A 16,925-nucleotide genomic window follows, 5' to 3' on the forward strand; every position below is an offset into this window, starting at 1 on the left:
AGGTAGTAGCGTAGCGTAGCGTAGGTCAAAATGAAGCTTTTGTTCTATTTTCAAAGCATGATCCTGGACATACCTTAAACGTTGTAGATAATATATTTATATAATTTTGAAGCCTTATTATCCTTTATATTTATTTTAAACATTTGATGACTGCATTACATAAAATAGTATTCTTTTAAACCTCTCGCTCTAATGTTTTAGAATATAGTCATATTTCGGTACATAACTGTGCAGTGGTGTTAAGATTTTTTACATTTATTAATTTTTAAACGCATTTATAAAACCATTAGTATAATTTATGACGAGATAATTTTAGTAAAATATTTACGATAAAAAATTATATTGATAATCTCTGTGATCCCAAATTTGACAAGAATTAGGCATTTTATTATTCAAAAAAATGGGCAAGATTAACACATTTGAAGATAATTCTAAAGATACAAATTATAAGCTATGTCTTTGACCATTCAAGTGTGATAAACATCCTTCGAATAATAATTGCTTTATAATAATTATTGACCTAAGTATAAGGTAGTGATTTTTTGAAATACGCCATTTCTTTTGGCATTCCCCAGTGGTTAATCTACAACATACGGCCGCCCCTCCTATATATTGTTAAGAAAACAGAAAAAATGATTTTTTAATATTAATCCTTAAATCCCCGATTCCCAATATTATGTTTTCAGATCATATGTTTTTGTTACCCATTACATGATATCCATTTTTCCACATAGTCAGCTATATCCGATGACGCAAACTCCGTATAGTAGCTGACTCAATAATTATAATAATTAATTCCTAAATATTCATTTCAAGATATTATTTTGATTGTGAATACGTCAATAAATAGCGGAGCATAATTCATTGGACACGTCACTCCAATATAAGTTCCCGGTCTGTTAGTATCTCAGTCTCCGTATCGCTCCGCACAACATCTCTACCGAGATTCGGACCTCGGAACAGTATCATAAGTATTGTAAAATAACTACTGTAACTTGTACCGACTGTTTACACTGCAAATAAAAATCGCTCCTCCATCCATCGGAGCAACCACCAAATCACGACTCCCTCATCTACACCATTCATGAAACCCACACTTACTCAAAATTCTTCAATCACTCACAAAGTTACTTTTTATTACATGACAGTTTTCGTACCACCACTGAATAAATGAGATTCTAATCTTGTAGGCCTAATAAAGTTCATATCTCCTCGTCATTCTATTAATGTTTCACATAGCCGCAAAACAAATATTCGAATAATTAGTATTCCTAGAAGCTGGCTCCATAAAGGAACCTAAGTGTATGATCACTATGGATCCAGCCCAAAATACAACCTATGGCTATAACAGCTCCGTATTCGATTGGTCGGATTATGGAGTATTTTTTGTGATGCTCATCAGCTCTGCGCTGATCGGAGTGTATTTTGGATGCTTTGGCAGCAAACAGAAAACCACGGCGGAGTATTTACTTGGCGGGAAGTCTATGCAAGCCTTACCAGTTGGACTATCTCTAGTTGCTAGGTAAGAAAAAAAGTTTTATTTAAGTCGTTTAAAATAGGTTATAATTGAGTGGAAAATTTACATTTAGTAAACAGAAATAGAAATTAAAATATCTCACATTTCAATAATTGATTAATTACACATGTAAGAAAATGTTTGAATGTTGACCAATTTAATCACACATCTATAAATAATAGCATATATGCACACTATGAATATAATACACATGTTGTGTGTCATCCGATTGTGGGATTTTCCAAGCACATGATATCATAATGAGTAGCCTATCTCAATTTGTTAATAGTATTCTTACATATCTGTTGATCTTACAGTAAGTTCAAGGCGGCTATCGAGGGTAGTTTAACATATTTATGTATAGAGGTGTTATAATTGTTATAATAAATTAGCCATCTAAAATTTCAAAACTGTCTATCTTGCTAACACAGCCAAGAGAGGTGTTGTTAAAACATAGCACTTTTTGACAGTTCAGCGCATATATTCTATACACAAGGCCGCTATCGGTGGCTATCGAAGGTAGTTTATCATATTTTTGTATTGAGGCGGTTAATTGTTACAATTCAATTCAATTTATTTCAATTTCAATTTATTTATTTTTCGCATATTGTGGACATTACAAATTATAAGTTTAAGACGTTCACAACATGACATGAAACATTATTATAAAGAAGGAAAAAAGGTAATAAAAGCGATAAAAATGATAATATAAAAAGAGTAAGTAAACAATAAGTTCACCGTGTGAACTGTCAAACAGTGCTATGTTTTAACAATACCTCTCTTGGCTGTGTTAACTTTTCGAGCAAGATAGACAGTTGTGACAGTTTATATAGCTAACTTATTGTAACAATTATAATACCACAATACATATTGGCAATTATAATACCACAATACACGGTGGCCGCGCGGCATAAGCGTTGGACTATCATGCCATGGGTCCCAGGTTCGAATCCTGGGTCTGGCAAATACACATATTGTTTTTCAATATGTGTGTGAGTCAGGGTATGGACCTAATAGGTTGAGCAAGTGGCTAACATCCATTTCTCGTAAAAAAAAAATCTGTTAATACAAACCTCTACCCTGTGGAGGCCCATATGATCCTATTCGGATCGGACATGGTCGGAACATATTATATATGACGAAAGTCATGTTCAACTGCTTTGCGGGCCAAATAGAAATCCTCATCAATGGCACTCAGCTCGAGCAGGTGAAAAACTACGTATATCTGGGACAACAAGTTTCCATAGATGGATGTATGTTTGATGAAATTATTCGCAGAGTAAAGTTGGGCTGGAGTGTTTTTGGCCGCCTGAATAATGTCTTTAAAAATGACCTCCCACTGTACCTAAAGTGCAAGCTAAGAGGTGCATGCTGGGCATAACACGAAAGGACAAAAAGCGGAATGAGTGGATAAGGAAACAGACGGACAGACAGAAGGGTTTGTGATGTAATATAGTTTGCTACAAACCTCGAATGGAAATGGGCTGGATACATAGCTCGAAGAAGGGACAATTGCTGGACTAATCTGGTCATCTAGTGATACCCAAGAAGTACAAAACATCGACAAGGTAGATCCAGAGGCTGCTGTTTCAATGAAATAGTTAAGTTCTGCGGAAGTACGTGGCAATGCAACGCACAAGACCGAGAGAAGTGGAATCAGCTTGGAAAGGCCTTCATCCGACAGTGCGTCGCTGTAGGATTGGTTTCCCGAATAGACCAAATGTTCAGGAGACGAAAAACAAATTTCATAATCCTATATTTAAATACATGGAAATATTTGAATTATTATTTTTACAGCATATGAATGATGTATCGATTACCATTACAAAGTAATTTAAAGAAAGGGATGGTTCTAGTCCAATTAGATACAAAAAAACATTCTGCATTAAAAGGTCGATTTCAACAAAAACGGATATTCGGGAAACCAATCCTATAGCGACGAGTGGGTAGATTCAGGCTGATGATAATGATGATGATGATGACATAAATATGATAAACTAACCTAAATATTTACCGATAGCGGCCTTGTGTATAGAATAGATGCGCTGACGATTAACTTATTGTAACAATTAACCGCCTCGATATATAAAAAAATATGATAAACTACCCCGTGTCCATAAACTTGTACGTATGCAGTTCGCCGTATCACACTTCACCTGAAATGTTGTATCGAAAATATATGGCCGTATATTAAAGACTGTCCAACCTCTTTGGGTCGTATAGTACTGACATAAAATTCATGTCTAAATAAAACACGGTTCTTGTCGGTTTACACTTTACAGGAAGCCAGCAGTAAACAAATTTTGAAAATAGCCGATATACTGGATTATTTGTTAGGTTAGGTTAGGTTTTCATTCTCGAATTCATGAATTTTGCCAAAATCAGCTATGAAAATTGAATTTGTTCATATTGCATCTAATAAAATTGGAGACCGTATAGAATACGATCATCTCTTTCCGATTAGAAAGCTCACGGCGAACTGTGCTACGGTGAAATGTTTTACATACAATTTAAATATAACCGGTTAGGAGAGGTTTAATAGAGTAATAAAACTGTAAATTACCTTAGCTTAGCTACCTGTCGCCATTAGGTAATGATGCAGCATAAAATATTATGATAAGAGACTTTATGAGGCAAACATTTAAAATTATATGTTTTCTTGTTGTTATGTAGAGATTTAACAAAATTCATGTTTGTTCAGAGATTAAAATGTTTCAGTAAATACAGCAAACTGCCAGAAAAAGTCATTCAGGGAACTGTCAAAAAAAGTTTTAAAAATCTTATGTATGACAATGGAAAAAAATATTAGTTTTGTTTCAACTATTTCACTTATTGTCATAGATCAGCGATGGCAAACCGTTTTAGGCGTCCATTCTAAAAAACTTGAAAAAGATTTTTAATAATCGGTGGCGTACCAAAGGATAAACACATATGAGGGAAACATCATAAATTAAGAACAGTATTATTTATACGTATGAGTACTATTGACACATCATCGTAAATGTGCAGTTAAATTTACATTTAAGTAGGTGTACCGCACGCTCTCCGCGCTTGTTGTCCCCAGCCCATAAGTGATACGGAACATAAAATTTTAATAATGAAAACAATAAAATTATAAATGCAATATTTTGTGCTAATACAATCCGAACAGAATTTTACCAGTTAAAACACTTATTGATAAATATCTATTGAAATGTGATGTCAGTATTATGTAAATGAACTGTTTATAATCTGGAAAATATCACATAAGTGTGATATTAGTGCATTTACAAGAAGAAGGCATGATCTCCCAAAATCATTAATTTACTGGTGATTAACTATTCAAAACTGATATTCGTTCGGAGTGACGGAGTCTAGTATTAAAAGTGTGATAAAGACGAACTGACATTAATTTTTCAATAAACTTTTTTTTTAGATAAAATAATTTTGTAAAAAAACATACGACACCGACGGGTTTCTACAAAATGATTTTAACATCTAAGTATATGTTTTACCGCTTGCCATGATATTAAAATTGTGTGCAGAAATTCAACAGTAGCGCAGAAAATTTTACTATTACTATTTTATCAAAATTTTTCACGTCATCGCTACGCTTACGCTGGCAGAGCGCTCTCAAAGCTTGTCGTCCAATCACCGCTGTTAAGCACCATTAGGCGCGTATACGACCGGATGGGTGATTATTTATTATTATAAATTATTATTATAATTTTTCACGGTCTAAGATTCAAATTCGCGTGGGTTCGAATCTATCTTCCGACAAATATTTTTTATATTTTTTTTATTCTATTTTTATATTTTATTTTAGTTTATATTTTTAATATTAATAATTAATATTTATTAATTATTAAATGCGTTATTAAGTGAATACGTACTGTAATATGCAAAATGACATTTTATAAAATATAACAACCCCGGTATGCAATTCGGTCGTTCAGTGGTAGAATGCTCGCCTGCCACGCGGGCGGCCTGGGTTCGATTCCCGGCCGATGCAACTTTTTGTATTTTATTTTATATTTTATTTAACAAGTAAGTATACTATGTTTTACCGCTTGCCACGATATTGAAATTGTGTGCATAAATTCAACTGTAACGCAGAAAATGTTTTATTATAGAACTTTGGTTGCGGGCTGCTACTAAAAAATTGCTGGTATAAAATAGATCTACCATTGTTTGAAAATCATCATACAAGTGACTGAATGATATTATATCAAATGTAAGCATGCAGTGCCATCTTTAGCGGAGAACTTATACTAGGTAGTTGATGTATTTCGAGAGCCGCCCGGCTTTAGGAGAAACAATCGCTCTCAGACATATACATGTTACAATGTACTTCCGTGTAGCGGAGGTACTTAGCATCAGGCTACTGATGCATTTTAACTTCGACGTAGAACATTATCGCTAAAAACGTTTTTTTCTAGTGTGTATGTATATGCATGAGATGTTTTCAAATTATGTATGTTCAATATTTATAGAATGTTACATTCTCAAATCTTGTGTCTTATTCGTTGAATAAAAACTAAATAATGGAGTAATCCACGACGTCAGTTAATAATTATGGAATTAATTGATACCCACCTTAATTTAATATACTAAAACCGATAGTCAACATTATAACGCATTTTGATAAGCATTTTATTTAACAACTACTAGTTAAAATCATCGTAATAAAATAAGATGCCCGTAGCTTAATTGAAAAAGCATATTGGCGCGAATCCAGCAGATGCAGGTTTAAGTTCTGTCAGGTGTTGTATTTTTTTTTCTACAAAATGATATTTTCTGGTGTGTATATTATGCATGAGATGTTTTCAAACTACGTATATTCATAAACAATAAAATTATTCTTTCACTTGCCAACAGAGCTTCGGTGAGTGGTATTGTTGTAACAGTTGAACAATGATTTCTGTTTTGAAAATGTGTTTTTATATTCTTCTCTTTTATTTCAGTCACATTTCAGGATTAACGCTGATAGGTGTGCCATCTGAAGTGTATCTGAGCGGCATATCTTACTGGCTTGTGGTTCCTATAGCATTCTTCGTCTGCATAGTCGTCTCTTATCTCTTTATTCCGGTGTTTTTCAACCTTAATATAACAAGTACCTGTGAGGTAATCTATATTTTTATATTATATGCGGTATTGTATGTTTTACTAAGATAAGGAAATTGGCTTCAAAGTTGAAGATGTGAATATAAATTATACCTAACTATTTTCAATATTCTGTAATGGTTACATGTAACTTGTACGTAAAACATTGTTTCCATGTAGTACAGTTCGCCATGAGCTTTCTTATCGAAAAGAAATCTGCAATGCAATGTTATGATCACCCTGTCATGTGGCGCAATTCAAAACAAGTGCGGGACAAAAAAGTATTATTAAAAATCGATCATGATGTAATGAATTCGCCAATTTCTAGCCAGGGTCACAATAAATGAGGGTTACCTGTATATATTTTGACATCTGGTGATGTGAGTAGGTACTATGGACTAACATATTTTTAACTCAATCAACACTTGTACCCCTTGGGTTATCAGCCCCTCACCTGTATTTATTGCCAAAGATACAACTTTATTTTTGTTTTTTTACGGTACCATTAAATTATTTATAAGTATACACACTGACCAAATATGCTCAAGATTCGAGAATGTCACAATTTTTTTATTGAAAATATGTAACTTGAAACAGTATCAGATACATACATATTGGAAAAATGCTAGAGAAAATCCTGTTCGGTCCGAGATGTTTTCTAGAATGTACATAATATTATATGAGGCTACTATGTATTTGGAAACACGGCTCATTCCAATATTGTTGAAAAATTAACCTTGATTGCCATTTTGTAAAGTAAAATACACATACAAAATAACTCGGCTTTATTACATACAAAATATCAAATCAAAATAATGCGAAACTTTTAAATGTTCTTCTAAACAATCATTTAGTTTCAAAGACGGATCGTTTCACGTTAGCTAATAGGAGTTTAACTTTTGGGTCATGTGACTAACATTTTAGTGGTATGTCATTGGTTGCATACTTGTATAGGCAGTTAATTCAAACTGTTAAGTCGCAGAAACGGCTCAATCCAACTTTTACTTTGAAACCCGGCTTGATACAAACATTAAATGTAAATGGATTCATTATTAATATTGAATTGAATAAGTTCCCCTATATTTTCTATTTTAATTATACCACACTACAATAATGAACTAAGAAATCAAACAAATAGGTAAGTCATTTCTTAATCTGTAAAACAGTTTATTGCATTTTGCCGCAAATTATGTTTTTGGAAATGAACCGTGTTTGCAAATAGTAGCCTCATTATATTATGTATGTTTCCAAGGCTGTTGCTAGGTAGAAAGCCCATCCACGGATGTACGAACAGATCGGTTAGACGTTATATTTTTCAAGATTTTTTCTACTAGGTATATTATCTGAGTTGTTTTTAAATTATGTATGAGCAATATAAAGAATGTTACATTCTTAAATCTTATGCATTATTCGTTACATAAAAAAAGTTTATTAAATTATTAGCAAGTGCAAGTACTTTATAACTAAAAATTGGAGAGATCCCGACGTCAGTTAGGGATTAAGGCACTTAATTATTGATACCTTGTTTAAAACACGAAACCCGATAGCCAAAAATTAACGCTTAACGCTTATAAAATTAAAAAAATAGATAGGACGCTTGTGGCTTAATTGGTACATTATGGTATTTTTGGACAATATAAAATTATAAATAAGATAAGATATATTATTATTACTGTATTAGTGTTACATAGTGTCTTTGTTGTGTATAAAGTTAGAGCAAACATTAAGAATGTCATAATAAGTTTACAGAAATGTATTCATTTTCACTGATGTTGCAAGTGTTATTAATAATTATTGTTATAAAGTGTTTGTTGACACCAATTAAATAATAGAATATTTTGTTTCTTTCAGTACATTGAGATGAGATTCTGCAGTTCTTTGAGAAAAATTGTATCTTTTGCTTATGTGCTCGCTTCATTGATGTTATTATCGCAGTTTATTTACATACCTTCATTGGTTTTGACGCAAGGTAAATATTCTAACATAATGCTTTTTTACTAGGTATTCCACTTATCACAGATTTAGTTAACACAGTAGGCACGTTATCTCTTTGTTTGAACATAGTGTATCTTGATAAACTAGAATAACTGTTAAAAATACAATTATATGAAGTAGGTTCCAATATAGGTAACTGGAGTCTTACCTACATATTCTGTAGGTTTGTAGGTATACAACAGTGGCGAGGGGTGGAGGTTGGCTGTTAGGATTCAACATAAATAGTGCACACTAAACCTTGTCAGTCAAACTTAATTGTTTTCATTGAACTAAGAATATAATTTGCAGATGGTGGTGATTAGTTTTTAAAAATCAATTAAACCCTCCCTAACTAAACCATAATAATTTAAGTATGCTATGGGCGATTCAACAAAAATAGTGCACACGTTTTCAGTCATAATTATTTGTTTTCGTTTAATTAGTTAATACATAATACAGATAGGGTTGGTTAGTTTTTTTTTAAATTCATTAAGCTGTGTCTAACCAAACCATAATCGATAAAAAATATTCTTCTATCGATAAAATATCTAAAATTATGTATGGTTTGATGGCATATATTTAGATATTTTATAGATAAATGAATATTTTTTTACTATTATCTACTATGGCTTGGATTTGGCAGGGTTTACTTAAATTTTAAGAACTAACAAACACTATCCACACTTTGTAGTCGTAGTTCAATGAAAACAAATACGTTTGACTGACAAATTTTAGTGTGCACTATTTATGTCGGATCTTTCAGCCTACCTCCACCCTTCGCCACTGGTACCTATACAAGTTAGGAATTGGAAAGGTTGAAGGTTGGTAGGAATGTATGTTTACAAGAATGAAGTGTGACTAATAATAAGCAATAGAGTGTGGAGTGTCCCCCATTGATCACGAGGGTTACATAAGCGTAATTTTGGGATCAATGGCAAATTTTAAAAACAAAACATTTTATAACCCTATAAATTAAAATAGTAAACATATAATTAAAGTAATAAAACTACGCCACACTGCTGAGGAATTTATTGATGAACCTACTCTGCCTGAAGTAAGAAGAGCGTTAAGAACGCTGAAAAACAATAAAGCACCTGGAACCGACAGGATAACAGCCGAGCTGATAAAGAGTGGTGGCCCAACACTGGAAGCAAATATCCACAAGATAATTCTCAATATTTGGGGAAAAGAAATTTTACCTGAGGAATGGAAGATGGGTATAATCGTGCCTATTCTGAAAAAGGGAGACAAAACAATGTGCGATAACTACAGAGGATCACAATTCTAAGCGCAGCTTATAAAGGTTTCATATCTGTACTGTATAGCAGGTTAATCATCTATAGTGAGGAAATCCTGGGAGAATACCAATGCGGCTTCCGATCAAATAGATCCACCATAGATCACATCCATCTCATGAGGCAAACTATGAAGAAAGCGCACGAATACAACCTGACACTCCACCACCTGTTTATTGATTTTAAACAAGCTTTCGACAGCGTGAATAGGGATAAGATGCTGCAAAGCCTAAAAATACTGGGAATTCCCTTAAAATTAGTAAGGCTGATAAAGACCACACCGACGGATACTCAAGCAGTTGTCAGTGTGCAAAATGAGCAAACTGAAAGCTTCAAAATCGAATCAGGTGTGAGACAAGGGGATGCGCTATCCACTATGGTATTTAACCTTGTGGTGGAATCCATAGCTCATGAAACCAACATAAGAGGATGGGTAGATAACAATACAACGCAGATGTACGCTTATGCTGACGACATAGTAATTACAAGCAGATCCAAACAGAGGATGATCGACCATGGTGGCACTATGAAAATAAAAGCAGAAAATGCTGGGCTGCATATAAACCAGTCAAAAACTAAGTATATGGTCAGCACACGCAATCAGGTACCGCTGCAGAATATAGACATAGGACAGCATGCATATGAAGGGGTGGACAAGTTCACGTATCTTGGATCCAGCCTAAATACACAAAATAAGACAGCAGAGGAGATAAAAATCCACCTTATCTCCGGGAATAAATGCTGGCATGCCTGCGAGCGACTGGTGGGGTCGACAATTCTAGGCCGAAGAAGTAAACTTCTTATATATAAAACAATTATAAGGCCGGTGGTCACTTACGGCTGTGAGACTTGGTGCTTAACTCAAAACGAGGAAAACAAATTAGCTGTCTTCGAGCGCAAAATACTCCGCAAAATCTTTGGACCCACGTTGGAAAATGGGAACTACAGAATAAAAATGAACCATGAATTGGAAGAGCTGATTGAACAGCAAACAATCATAAGGTACTGTAAATCCCAAAGACTACGATGGGCGGGACATGTGGAGAGGATGCCTGAAGTTAGAGCGCCAAGGATTATGACGAAGTGGCTACCCCAACGGAAGAGACCCAGAGGCCGTCCAAGAAGGAGATGGGCTGACGCCGTAGAAGTGGACTGGTTTCATATAGGAAGACCCGGTAACTGGAGAAGTGTGGCGAGAGACCGGAGTGAGTGGAGAGCGGTTGTGGAGGAGGCCAAATCCCACCCCGGGATGTAGCGCCGTGGAAGAAGAAGAATATAACTGCAATAAACTGAAAAATAACATTCATTTTGTTACGCATTGCAAAAAACAATCAACATATTAAGTAAATACTACATAATGTTGATTGTTGGCCTGTCTGCACTTTATATGAAAAATTTGTCGATAGCTGTCAAATAATCTAATAAGCTATTTGCATGCACGTGATTGTACTTGTCATTATGATTACTGGCTGGTGGCACATGTCGAAACAAGTGCGAGATAAAACTATGTCATTGAAATTCAATCGCTATATAACAAGACAAGTGTTATCTGTACTGTACTGTAGCTCGTGGTCATATTAAAATAATTAAAATTAATACAAGTCGACATGGTTTCCTCACAGCTTAATCCAAGTATAAGTAGAGATTGCAATACCGAATGAAAATATTATTGAAATATATTGAAAAAACACAGGTAGTAGGTATCTGCTAATAAATATATTATATATACTTAAAGGTCTTTAAAATATTGATATTTTATAGAACATGCTATTGCTGGTCTCCAAGGGTATTGAAGGGCAACGGAAGTAAACAAGACCGCATTACCCGTCAAAAATACAGTCATATTAAACCGTTTATGTTAATTAATACATTTTGTTTCCACTTTCAATACCGAATATATCGGTATTGTTCGATTTTTAAAACCGGTATTTCGGTATCAAAAAATACTGGGATACCGGTTTTGAAATACCAGTATTGCTACCCCTAAGTATAAGTATACCTACATAAAAATATTAATAATTTCGTCATCATCGCCTCAGTCCCCTCATTGCTGTTACCACATTTTTCGGGTATCGCTCTTGCATTGCCTCATACTTCTAAAATTGAGTACCTATCTAATCGATCCAATTATGACTATTAAAACACAATCACTGCTGACCTTTTAATTACCACATTTAAATAACACGTTAATTACATCTAATGGCCAACTGCTCCAACTGCCAGTCGCGGTGTTAGCACTAAATGAGTTAAGGTCTTTAAAATATATTTTGGGTACCATTGGACATGTGTGATGCTGAATATTATTACATATCTTTTATTTGTCATTTATAATTTTTATATGTGGTAATTAGGTATAATAAGTAACCTAAGAGCTTAAATACGGAAGTCACATTTTTATCGTTTTTGAGTTAAGTATTCAGATTTAAATGTTCTGTTAATGCTGAAAATTTGGGAGTCGAACGTCACATAATTTTCAAAATACTTACTTCTAAAACGATGGTAGTCCAATTTTATATACTTCAGAGCTGAAAGAGTGGATATCCAATTTCAGTAATTTTTGCTTGAATCTATAGCAAAATGATTAATTGCAAAAGTGCGAAAGTCCAACATTAGCAAAATAATCTAGGATATTCTGAAAAGTTTCATTTGTAGAGACATTTGACTGAAAATACTTAAAACTGCTATCCTGCAAAATATTGAATATGTGACTTCCAGACTTTTAGCTCTAAGGTACAGTATAATGGTATGTAACAAAGTTTGTAGTAATATACAATTACAAATTATTGATTTCAGCCACCGGCATTAATCTGTACTTAATCTCTGGAGCCGTTTCCGCCGTTTGCATCTTCTATACAACTATTGTAAGAAGGAATTTTTTAAATATTTTATTTTTCTTACAAATAAATTTAATCCAATTACTTAAATGATTTATATTTTTGTTTACGAGCATTTAAAAGTACCTATTACGAGAAACAATAATATTCACTAAATAGTTGACCTTTTAAAATATTTTTTTTTTGTTCAATGAGTGGTAGGTATACAAAATTAAAGAATGTAACATACTTTTCATAATTTGGCCGCACGGCTTAAGGGGAGAGGTATGCCAGCAGAGAACCTAGCGGAAAAATACGAAGCTTGCAATTTGAGATTTTTTTGAGAATTTATAATTTCAACTGTATTAATTAATAAATATGTATCTGAAAACATTAAAAAGTTTTTTTTTTTTTATTTCAAAGATAAACTTACATTTTGATTATTGTAAGAAAATGTAATAAAATATGAATTCGTTGCAGGGTCACATCTTATTAATACATTATATTTTATGGTCATAATTATTATTAAAATTTAGTTTATTAAGTTTTCAATTATTCGTCATGTATATTTTTGACTAATTCATCGTTTTAATATTTATTTTAAAAAACATCGATTTTTATAAAAATATAAATGTGAATAACTTGAAATCCTTTTTATTTATATCAAATTTTATTTTAGGTATGGTCCCAATATTGAAGCTCAATTTGATATAAATAAAAAGGATTTCATGTTATACACATTTATATTTTTATAAAAATCGATGTTTTTTAAAATAATTATATAAAAATATTAAAACGATGAATTAGTCAAAAATCTACACGACGAAAAATTTAATACTTAATAAACAAAATTTTAATTATAAATATGACCATAAAATATAATGTAATAATAAGATGTGACCCTGCAACGAAATCATATTTTATTACATTTGTTTACAATAATAAAATTGTAAGCTTATCTTTGAATTAAAAAAAAAACTTTTTAATGTTTTCAGATACCTACATATTTTATTAATTAATACAGTTGAAATTGTAAATTATCAACAAAAAAAATCTCAAATCGCAAGCTTCGTATTTTTCCGCTAGGTTCTCTGTTGGCAAGCCTCTCCCCCTTAAGCGTCGCCCTATAGTGTTATGGGCCCCAGGTTCGAATCCTGGGTCTGACAAATGTACTGTCATATTGTTTTTCAATTTGTGTTTGAGTATGTACCTAATAGGCCGAGCAAGTGGCTGACATCTATTTCTCGTACAAACAAAATCTGTTAATACAAACCTCCACTCTGTGGAGGCTCATATGATCATATTAGGATCGGACATGGTCGGATTGGTCGGAATACAATCGTTAAACCTTACTGCCTGGATATTCTATAGTGAAAAAAATTAACTATTAATGTCCGCAGATGTAATTTCTTCTTGCGTGCAGGCATTAGGCAGGGCTAATGAGATTATTGTTACGGTTACTATTGTCAACTGTACTTAAGTTCGCAGTTCATATACAAAAGTTCAATCTTTATTTTGATTTTCATGAAAAATAGTGATTTTAGACATACCTAGCTCCCTTTTTATTTCACTCACAGAAATATATGCTCTCAAAAGAGATGATAGTCTGATTTTTTAAAGAGATTGTTCTGATTCATATGTGAGAATTATTGGCCTAAGACTATACCTGGATCTTTGAATTCCGAGATAGCGTTTTGGACTTCAAGATCTCATGATTACATGTTCTAGCTGCATGTATTATTTATTTTTGTCCTCTGACATCTGTTTCCATGTCTTACATTTACATAATAATATTACTAAAATCAGTAAACGTGAAATGCTCAGCTTAAGTTTATTGTGTACATATTATATTATATCGAGACTACATTCAAATACCAATAATGTCCATCTTTCTTCAACTGTCAGTAATATCCATTTTTATCCAACTGTCAATAATATATTTTTGAACGCAGGGCGGAGTGAAGGCAGTAATATGGACAGATTTAGTTCAAACACTTATATCTGTATTTGTCTGTATGGCAGTAGTGATAATTGGAACCTCAAACGAAGGGGGCATGTCTCACATAATTCAGACGGCTTATGATGCTGGGAAACTTCATTTATTTGAGTGAGTATCAATAATACAAAAACGTATAGTACTAACATTATCATCAATCGAGGTCGATCCACCGCTGGATGATGACTTCCCCATAGCTTCTTCCACTTCTCTAAGTCCCCAGTTCATCGTTACTTATAATAACATCTATTGGCAAAAACCGTAAATAACGCTTGCAGTCAATAATACAGCACTGCTCAGAAAAGACTTACTTAGAACATAGATCACATTGTAATTTTAGGTGTGTCACAGAAATCAACCAATAAACATCCATTAAAAACAGTTCTGTGTATCAATTATTAATTAATTCTATCCACATCTCAAAAACGTAAACTTAATAACCGAACAATCAAATCCCCTAAATTAAATAAACAGTTATGTACATGCTATAAATATATCCCCCCATTTTTATAAGTTTGTTGATTCAGTGTGCTTTAGGGCTAACATAACTATATTCTATGTCAGTTGTACATTTGCCATCGGTGAATGGGCATAGTGCCTGAAGATTCCGAAAGGTGAAACTCGGGATGCATAAATCGCTTAAGAATTCAAATTCAAATAACATCATTGCTATTAATTTTCTCTTCTTTTCAATTAATCGGTTTTTAAGAAACTTCAGTGTTATTTTTGTTGCTTTTTCTTTTACATAGTTTGGATCCAAACCCATTCCAAAGAACAAGCTTTTGGATCATGACTATAGGAACAATATTTCCTTGGATGGGTCATTTGGCATTTTCTCAAGGATGTATACAGAGATATAAATCTGTCCCAAAGGAACGAGATGCAGTTAAGTAAGCATTATTAATTATTTTAACTTAACCCCTCAAGTCCGTTCCAAAACAAAGCGATGCAGTTGACCCATTGGATACAGACAGAAAAGAAGAAAAAAATTGACCAACAGCCAGATTAGTCCAGTCAAATTAGACCGAAAAATACGTTATGGTTGCAAAAGGTGGGGTAGAAGATTTATTTTCCTACTTGTATATAATGATAATGAGTACGAAAAAAACGATTTTGCCAATTCGGATGACTTCGGCACAACTTTTGGCGGGCAAAAAACCACAAAATTTTGAGATTTTTTTTGGTTTACACTTATATCTCAAAAATGGTCGGTCGTAGCCAAAATATTGTTATATACAATTTTAAAGTTTATTAAACGTTTTTTTCTATCTCTGACCGTTTATGAGATATTTGCTGTTGAAAACAGACAAATAAACAGTTTGAGTTACAATCTAGGCTTTATGGTCAATGGGCCCAATGTTCCAGATGGTGCGTGGGGGTGGGGTGAGGGTAGTGGGAGTGGTAGAAAGGGTCACATTCCAATACCCCCACCAGTACCGCTGGTGCCACGACACGAATCAGTACCACTTTTGCTACATGTCGGCAAGAGGACAATTCTTGGACAACTTAGTCTTTCGAAAACCTGGAAAGGGAAGTAAACCAGATGTGTTGTTCTCGACAAAATCGTTGAAATATGACGCACGTATCATCCTTTTCACACACGCGTTCAGTGGGTGTGATACAATATCCTATCGTAGTATATTCTTGGGTTTTCACCGTGTCTCCTTCTTCCTTCTTTACTCGACGTTTCGGGCTCGTTGCAGAGGCCATTATCAAGAGATAAACCCAAGAATATACTACGATAAAAAACAACCGTGAAAGCCTCAAACATTATATATTATACAATATCCTCTCTATGTGGCCATATAAAGATTAAATTGTGTGGTATTTTGGAGAAGAATATTCAGTTGAAGGAAGTGGTCACAGTATTCAACAATCCAGATGCCATCCATGATGAAATATATAGGCTGGTGGGAGCTGCATTGCAAGACTTTGAAGACGTACAACCTTTGCCTACTCCACCTCCACCAAAGCGGCAGAAACGGTTAAAAAATTAAGATGTTTGGTGAATATTATTATTCTGTAGGTATTAAAATTTGTTTTGCTATCATTACTAAAACTATCAACATACTTTATTTGTAAGATATTAAGGGGGAGAGGCATAGAAATTCATTATACTTCATTATCAAATTAAAGCTTTAAACATATTTTAATCGATCAATACCTATCTAAATACAATGGGAAAAATAAAATATATTTTTTTTATTTCAAAGACAAAGCGATGGAGACTAAACTAAAACAAAAGTGGT

At 33.4% G+C, this 16,925-nt stretch overlaps 1 protein-coding gene and 1 non-coding gene across 2 annotated transcripts in view; both read left to right on the top strand.

The window, feature by feature from the left end:
• The first annotated feature begins 1,237 nt into the window (after nt 1–1,237).
• The window catches only part of LOC147077599 (sodium-coupled monocarboxylate transporter 2-like), a 38,414-nt gene continuing 22,726 nt past the window's right edge, over nt 1,238–16,925 (top strand). Inside the window, exons 1-6 of the mRNA XM_085960581.1 lie at nt 1,238–1,522; nt 6,460–6,619; nt 8,450–8,567; nt 12,661–12,728; nt 14,633–14,787; nt 15,426–15,566. Of these exons, the coding sequence (XP_085816707.1) occupies nt 1,305–1,522; nt 6,460–6,619; nt 8,450–8,567; nt 12,661–12,728; nt 14,633–14,787; nt 15,426–15,566 (860 nt within the window). The 5' untranslated portion in view covers nt 1,238–1,304. The remainder of the gene's footprint in view (nt 1,523–6,459; nt 6,620–8,449; nt 8,568–12,660; nt 12,729–14,632; nt 14,788–15,425; nt 15,567–16,925) is intronic.
• On the top strand, nt 5,435–5,507 carry TRNAG-GCC (transfer RNA glycine (anticodon GCC)). Its single transcript has one exon. It is a non-coding gene; the product is annotated as a tRNA-Gly (tRNA).

Source organism: Rhyacophila brunnea, unplaced genomic scaffold, assembly GCF_057557595.1.
Source record: "Rhyacophila brunnea isolate RB1 unplaced genomic scaffold, BYU_Rbru_1.0 scaffold_12, whole genome shotgun sequence".
NCBI classification, from domain to species: domain Eukaryota; kingdom Metazoa; phylum Arthropoda; class Insecta; order Trichoptera; family Rhyacophilidae; genus Rhyacophila; species Rhyacophila brunnea.